Source organism: Fukomys damarensis, unplaced genomic scaffold, assembly GCF_012274545.1.
Source record: "Fukomys damarensis isolate Sample0158 unplaced genomic scaffold, DMR_v1.0_HiC HiC_scaffold_13, whole genome shotgun sequence".
Classification (NCBI taxonomy): Eukaryota; Metazoa; Chordata; class Mammalia; order Rodentia; family Bathyergidae; genus Fukomys; species Fukomys damarensis.
In genome coordinates this window covers 25,767,213-25,775,841 of record NW_022900925.1, presented here as the reverse complement: position 1 = coordinate 25,775,841, position 8,629 = coordinate 25,767,213, and the positions used below count along the sequence as shown (strand labels likewise).

General features: G+C 35.6%; 1 protein-coding gene across 1 annotated transcript in view; it reads left to right on the top strand.

The window, feature by feature from the left end:
• Med13 (mediator complex subunit 13) overlaps nucleotides 1-8,629 on the top strand; it is a 101,708-nt gene that overhangs the window by 64,764 nt on the left and 28,315 nt on the right. Inside the window, exons 10-15 of the mRNA XM_010626732.3 lie at nucleotides 174-255; nucleotides 3,374-3,495; nucleotides 5,096-5,186; nucleotides 5,320-5,534; nucleotides 6,002-6,198; nucleotides 7,089-8,005. Coding sequence (XP_010625034.1) covers nucleotides 174-255; nucleotides 3,374-3,495; nucleotides 5,096-5,186; nucleotides 5,320-5,534; nucleotides 6,002-6,198; nucleotides 7,089-8,005 — 1,624 coding nt within the window. The remainder of the gene's footprint in view (nucleotides 1-173; nucleotides 256-3,373; nucleotides 3,496-5,095; nucleotides 5,187-5,319; nucleotides 5,535-6,001; nucleotides 6,199-7,088; nucleotides 8,006-8,629) is intronic.

Genomic DNA, 8,629 nt, shown 5'->3' with positions numbered 1-8,629 from the left:
CCCTCCTTCGCTCCACCCCCCCAATAAGCATACTACCTACTTGTTAACTATAAAAATCAGTAATGCTATACATAGAACATTTAGCAGAATACTTGACACATAATGACTCAAAAATTGGTAGATTTTGGTTTTGGTAAACTTTTTTTTAACCTGCTATGTAATATTGTTTGCAGGTAGAAGATGGGACATCTAGTGTTACAGTCTTATCACATGAAGAAGATGCTATGTCATTATTTAGTCCCTCTGTTAAGCAAGGTAACACTTTTACTTCCTAATCAAAGATAATGCATTTCAAAATTGTTACTATAAGCTGATCTGATAATGGTATACTTTTAATATTTTTTGCATAATTCATGTGTTTCATAAGATGGATAGACGGATGTATTGTTTATCTTTTTGGGGGAGAAGCAGTTCAGGTGATAGAAATTCATTTTCAAATTATTGGCCCTTTTTGTCTTTTTACACAAAGGACTTTCTGTCCTTTTACTTTTTAAATAAAGGTTAACATCCAAAATAAAAAGTAACTCAAACATCTCAGAAAGACCACTTGATTAAAAAAATAAGCAAAGGACTGATTAGACTTTTCTCAAAAGAAGACATACAAAGGGCCAACAGGTACATGAAAAATATGGTACATTACTAATGATTAGAAAAAGGCAAATTAAAACCACCAAGAGTTTTTACCTCACACCAGTTAAAATGACTAATCAGAAAGACAAAAGCTAATAAATGTTGTCAAGAATGTGGAGTAAAAGGAACTTGGGTATACTGTTGGTAGGAATGTAAATTAGTATAGTCATCATGATTTTAAATAAGTATGCACTATGGAGTTTCCTGAAAAATTTAGAGATAGAATTACCATATGATCTAACAGTTACACACAGAGGGTAGGAAGTCAGTATGTTGATACTGATATCTGCAAACTGGTGTTCCTTGTGGAATTTTTCACTGTACATAAGACATGGAATCACCCTAAGTGTCCATCAAGAGACGTATGCATAGGGCCGGGGATTTAGCTCAGTGGTTCCGCTGCTTGCTTTGCAAGTGCTATGACCCGAGTTCGATCCCTGGTACCAAAAAAACAAAAAGAGAGAGATGTATGAATAAAGAAAATGTGACCTGTATACATCATTGCAACACCATTCATCCTTGACATGTACTAAAAAAAATTTTTTTTAAATAAATGAAGGGGTTCAGGGCCAGCCTGAACTACAAAGGGAGACCCTGCCTCAAGAAACAAACGGGGCCAGGAATTTAGCTCAGTGGTGTGGCTGCCAGCCTTGCAAGTGCAAGGTCCTGAGTTCAATCATTGGTACCAAATAAATAAGTGAGTGAGTAAGTGAAGGGATAGTACTAGAAAGAAAAAGCGCAAACATTGTATTTCAAATGGATGGATGGATGAAATAATATGTGGCAACATATATGAGCCTGGAGGATATTATGTTAAGTGAAATAAGTCAGACACAGAAAAATACTACACAATCTCGCTTGTATGTTGACTCTTAAAAAGTATGGCACATAGAACTGTGGATGTAACTCAGGAGAAGAGCACTTCTCTAGCATGCCCAAAGTTCCAGGTTGTTGGTTTTTTTGGGGGGTACTGGGGATTGAACTTGGGACCTTGAGCTTGCAAGGTAGGCAGTGGCAAGGTCCCAGGTTTAATCCCTAACACTACAAAGAAAAAGTAAGAAAGGAGGGAGGAGAGAAGATGAAAAGAGAGAATCAAATGGTGGTTACCAGAAACTGGGGGTGAGGGATTGGAAAGATAGTGGTTCAAGGGCACAAAATTACAGTAGAAATAAATTCAAGAGGTTTCTTATATATCACACTGTCTAGGACATCTTATGATAGAGTATCATAAGTTAAACCCATTGTAAGTTGAAATAGTGCATGTGAAAACTACATTTGATACACCTAGCCTATCAGAAATTGCTTAGCCTAGCCTACCTTAGATGTGCTTAGAACCCTTACATTAGCCTACAGCTGAGCAGAATTGTGTAGCTCTAAATTTAATTTGTAATGAAATTATGAATATATCATATACTCTTTTGAATATTTGTATCTGCTAAATATTGGCAATAATATACCAGAGAGAATTCAATTGTTTCTTCTCATTATATGGCTGACTGGGACCTGCATCCTGTTCTCTATTCTCAGTGTTGTAAGAATATTATGCCACATATTGCCAGAACAGGAAAAGATGAAATTTAAAGTTTGATGGTTTCTTATTGAATATAAATAAATTGCACACTGTTGGAAAAATAAAAACTTCTAAATGAAACCTTTAAAGTTAAAGACAACTGGTATTATATATTTGAAAGTTGCTGAAAGTAGATTGTAAGGGTTTTCACTGTAAAAACATTAAGTTTTTGAGGCAGTGCATATATTAAATAGCTTGATTTAGCCATTCTTCCACACATGCACACGCACATGTTTGGGTTCTTGTGTCTGGGCATGCTACTGCCTGTCTGTAATCCCTGCACTTGGAGACTGAGGCAGGAAGATCACAAGCTATAGGCCAATGTGAGCTACACAGTGAGAACCTGTCTCAAAAACAAGACACCCCCTGCCCCAAAATTGGTTCTTTGGCCTATTTTCTTACTCATGGATATAGATGGTGTGTAATTCCTTTCTTGTGCTTGTGATACAGCAGTCTCAAAATGTGGACAGTGTACCACATGCATAGTATCTTAGGTGGAACTTTGGTGTTTAATAAGTACCCTAGATGATTTGTACATACTCTTAAGGTTTCAAAGCTATTTTATCTGGGGTTTTTTTGGTTTTGTTTTGTTTTGCTTTTTTAAGACAGGGTCTCACTATGTAATTGAGACTGATCTGGATCTCACTATGTAGCCCAGGGTGGCCTCAAACTTACAGTGATCCTCCTGCCTCAGCCTCCCAAGTGCTGGGATTACAGGAGTGCACCACCATGCTCAGCACAAAGCTATTTTTCTAATGAGTGTTTAGAACTGATATGAAGCTATACTGAGAAAGTGACTTATCTTTCTGAAAGTGGAGGCTGTATCAAATTAGCTGACATGTGGAGATTAGTACTAATTGTTTTGCTTTTCTTGTGTAGGAAATCATGTTTCTTACCCCAACACTGGAAGTGGGGGTAAAATTCTATAGTCCTAACAAATACTGGAGTGTAATACTATATTGTTGTTATCTACAGGTACTTTGATATATAGCAGATATCTAGAATTTGCCTTATACAATTACATATACATTGAACAGCTGTCCCATTTTAGATTTTAAATTTAAAAATTACAATTTTTGTTGCATAACCTCACAACATGGTTTTAATAGTCAATAAATTAAAAAATACTTGTTTAGTATTTGAGGTTTTATTTTATTTTTCTGACATACGTAGATGCTCCACGTCCTAGTAGTCATGCCCGTCCTCCATCAACCAGTTTGATTTATGACTCAGACCTGGCTGTCTCTTATACTGACCTTGATAATCTCTTCAATTCTGATGAAGATGAACTAACAGTGAGTACCCCATTACTGATTAGAATTAAATTCGTTTTCTTTGATTTTCTTTTTATAAGATCTTTATCTTTTGGAAGTGATTTGTGATTTAAACAGTGTTTTAGCTCCAAACAGTAGGAATTATTATATAATAAAATATCATTGATTTTTAAAAACTTAATCTCATGTGGAGTCATCTTAATGTAAATTTTGCGGTGGCTTTTTACTTACCCTTTTGTGGTGTGTTTGAGGACACATGAAGAAGCTTAATTTGAGCTCTGCCATGTGTTCTTTTTCTAGAGTCCTTAGGAAATAGAATAATTTTCTATTCTTTGATCTACCAATTGAGAAATGACTCTGGAAATACTTCATCTAGAGAATATATCAATAATGAACTTTAAATTTGCATGTCTTGTCAATTTCTTAAGGAAGACCAGTGCTTTTGAATTTGACACTCATCTATTACTGTATGACAGATACCATAACAATGAAAGAATAAAAAAGAATAACCTTTATTTGCTGAGAAAGGTGAAGAAAATAGAAATTTAAATTTAAAATGAAGATTATCTAGAATATCAAGTCTCTGGCAAATTAATGAATTGAATTTCACATTAACATGAAAGGGAGGGCCGGGGATTTAGCTCAGTGGTTTCCACCACCTGCCTTGTAAGGACTGTGGACCCGTTTGATCCCTGGTACCAAAACATAAATAAATAAATAAATAAAAGGGAATGCCTTTTTATCTGCCTAACAGTAGCTTGTAAACTGTGACATATTTGGTCATTCTTATCCCATATAATTAACATATTCTGTCTGTCAGAAAATACTCGTGTGTGTATATTTATATATGTGTGTGTGTGTGTCTCTATACGTATATACACATGTATATGGCAGATATAGCTATTCATAAACTTTTACTCTATCCCATAATGTATTGGGCACTGTTCAGTAGGTATAGTTTTGAATACTTTGATCAACTTATACTTTCTGTCTGCTGCCATTCATATCTCAGCTGTGGCTCTTCAAGGTAAAATTATAGTCAGAGATTGGTCTACACATGTGTCACTAAGTAAGTAACAGAAGACTTGGAATAACTGTTGTTACCTCTAAAAACATTAATGATAAATTGAAGATGCTAAACCTTGGTTTTCTTGGCATATTAAAATTTCTTCTCAGTTAGGGACCCTGTTGCTTTGTGTGGTCTGCTTAATGTGACAGACAAAATGCTTTATGAGAATTGTTAAAATCAATTCCAATGTTAATTTACCAGTTCTTATAGCATACCCCCACCCTGTTCAGGATTGAACTCAGGACCTTGTGCTTGCCAGACAGACATGGCGCCCACTGTGTTACATCCCTAGCCCTTTTTAATAGGTTGTATGTTATTAGTTATTCTTTGTGTTACAGATAAACTTTTTTTTGTGTCAATTGGAATGCTTGTGCAGGCTTTATTTTATATCTGTTTATTTTATATTTAAAGTATTATCTAGTATGTATTTGGCTCTGTCACAGATTCAAAATACTACTTTTGATAGGAATTTATTTTTTTAAGTTAATCTAATTAATTACCACTTTGAGATCACGTTTGATTTCATATAAATATGTGCTTTCTTTTTAATAGCCTGGATCTAAAAAATCAGGGACTGGATCAGATGATAAAGCCAGCTGCAAAGAATCAAAGACAGGAAATCTGGATCCATTATCTTGCATAAGTAAGCTTCCCAAAATCTGCTGCATTTAAATTTGCAAATTCTAAATCTCAACAAAGCTTCCACTCCCTTTGTTTTAAACATAGATTCACCTCTTTTTAGTATTATGTTAAAATGTGTGTTTTATTAAATATAGGCACTGCAGATCTTCATAAGATGTATCCTACACCACCATCATTGGAACAACATATTATGGGATTTTCCCCAATGAATATGAATAATAAAGACTATGGTAGTATGGATACAATACCCGGAGGAACTGTTCTAGAAGGAAATAGTTCTAGTATAGGAGCACAGTTCAAAATTGAGGTTGATGAGGGATTCTGTAGCCCAAAACCTTCTGAAATTAAAGTAAGTATTTTATTATTCTAGAAAAATAATTCACTTTATATTTTCTTAAATAATTTGTTATTATAGTAAACCCTTTCATAGTGATTCTAGTTTTGTAACACATTTGAGGACTGTACTGTAGTGGCACTATTAAGAATGCATTTAAAGGCTGGGCATGGTGGCACACACCTGTAATCCCAGCATTTGGGAGGCTGAGACAGGAGGATCTCTGTGAATTCGAGACCAGCCTGGACTATATAGTGAGTTCCCAGTCAGTGCCAACTACATAGTGAGACCCTGTCTCAAAAAAAAAAAAAAAAAAAAATCGTGTAAGAGTAGAATAACATTTACATATTCCTCTATTTAAAAAGAACAAAGGACGATTAGTTTGGTTGTTGTTGTTTGTTGCGTTTTTTGTTTTTGTTTGTTTGGGGTTTTTTTGCCCCTGGCAGCTAATATACTGAAAGTCTGTGGTCTTTATTTTATAGGATTTTTCTTATGTTTATAAGCCTGAAAATTGTCAGGTTCTTGTGGGATGTTCTATGTTTGCTCCTCTGAAAACTCTACCAAGCCAATGTCTGCCCCCTATCAAATTGCCAGAAGAGTGTATTTACCGTCAGAGTTGGACTGTTGGAAAATTGGAATTGCTTCCTTCAGGGTCTACAATACCATTCATTAAAGAAAGGTATGATTTGTGTTTTTATGAAAGTATATGAATGCTTATCTAGGTTTAATTTTTTTCATAGAAATACCTGTTATGCTGTGAAAAGAATATTAGCTTTTGAAAATTTAAAACATTGTGTTGACTATGAAGTGGTCAGTGACGGATAAACTATAGAAACAGTTTGTTTTCACCTATTTGGCTTCAGAAGTACCTTTTCTTTTGGTCTGTGAATCTAAATTATTCCCATTTGTGTGTGTTTCATATTTCTCAGACTTTTCACATTTTAGCATCTCTGAACTTGGGGCTTCTTATAATTGGTCACATCTTAAAAATTACTGTTGTTTCTTTTTTACAGATGACCATCTCTGAAATCAAATTTTTATAGTCAGTGAAATCTTAGAATCAATGAAATGTGAATATAGTATAAAAATTTATAGGTAGTAAATGTGGATGTCTAGGTGTAGATACATGTATATGGATTTCATTTATGATTCTGGAACAAAAGCTGGGTGTGGTGGCACATGGCTATAATTCCAGCTACTTGAGAGCCAAGGCAGGAGAATCAGAAGTTCAATGCCATCCTGGACAGCTTAATAAGACTTTCTCTATCTTAACATAGACTTACAGGATGTAGCTCAGTGGTTGAGTGCCTAGTATCAGGAAAATAAATTGTATCTAAGTTAGTTGATTGCTTTTATATCTAGTTGATTGCTTGATCCTTAGTCTGCGACCATCACCAGAGTAGACATAATAACCAAAATAAGCCTTAATTGTACTTGTAATTTTTGCACTAATTTTATCACAGTTTTCAGTGTACCTAAAAAACATATGGGACATAGCTTTTTTTTATTTCACATCATTAATGTGTTTATTTGTATATTTGATTTTCTTTCTTACCCTGGCAACAATAGTGATGGAAGTAATATGGATCAAGAATATGGACCTGCTTATACTCCTCAAACCCATACTTCCTTTGGGATGCCTCCTAGCAGTGCACCTCCTAGTAACAGTGGAGCAGGAATTCTTCCTTCTCCATCCACCCCTAGGTTTCCAACTCCAAGGACTCCAAGGACTCCTCGAACTCCCCGTGGAGCTGGTGGACCTGCTAGTGCTCAAGGTTCAGTCAAATATGAAAACTCAGACCTATATTCGCCAGCCTCCACCCCATCCACATGCAGACCCCTTAATTCTGTTGAACCTGCAACTGTTCCTTCCATCCCTGAAGCACACAGTCTTTATGTAAACCTCATTCTTTCAGAATCAGTTATGAATTTGTTTAAAGACTGTAACTTTGATAGTTGCTGTATCTGTGTCTGCAACATGAACATCAAGGGTGCCGATGTTGGAGTTTACATTCCAGATCCAACGCAGGAAGCACAGTATAGGTGTACTTGTGGCTTCAGTGCTATCATGAACAGAAAATTTGGAAACAATTCAGGATTATTTCTTGAAGATGAACTAGATATCATAGGACGCAACACAGACTGTGGCAAAGAAGCAGAAAAACGTTTTGAAGCTCTCAGGGCTACCTCTGCAGAACATATTAGTGGAGGTCTAAAGGAATCTGAAAAATTGCCTGATGAATTGATACTATTGCTACAAGATCAGTGTACTAATTTATTTTCACCCTTTGGAGCATCAGACCAAGATCCTTTTCCCAGAATTGGTGTAATTAGTAATTGGGTACGTGTCGAAGAGCGGGACTGTTGCAATGACTGCTATCTTGCATTAGAACATGGGCGTCAGTTCATGGATAATATGTCAGGAGGAAAAGTTGATGAAGCACTTGTGAAAAGTTCATGCTTACATCCCTGGTCTAAACGAAATGGTAAGTATGTTAATGAAAATGTTGTTTATTTTTCCTTTCATTGTATAATTGCTTCTCTTTCTTAGAGAAGTATTAATTGGCATCTTTCAGGCTGGGGATTTAGCTTAGTGGTTCCGCTGCCTGCCTTGCAAGCACAAGGTCCTGAGTTTGATCCCCCATATCCCCCCAAAAAAGGCAGCTTTCTGTGCAACTAATAGAAGTCCTTATTCTTGGTCTTAAAACTTTTAAAAAATTATTTTCTATTTGATTTAATATCTGTGCCCCCCCGCCACCCACACACACTGGGCTAGGCAAGTCTCACACCACTGAGCTAAATCCCAGGTGGATTTAAAACAAGGATGAATTTTTAGAAGGAGATATCTTAGCTGTTTAGTTTAATTTCACCAATAAAAGTGCTTTTTTTTTTTTTTTTGGATATCGAGAATTGAACTCAAGGCCTTGCACTTGCCAGGCAAGCGCTGCACTGCTGAGCTACATCCCCAGCCCAAAAGTGCTTTTATTGTAAATCTGTAATTATATGGGAATATAAAAAGCATGTCACACATGTTAATTACCAGAAAATTACTGGTTGCTTTAGTCAGCAATCTTACATTTTGAAAAAAAAAAATTTTTTTTTTTTTTTTT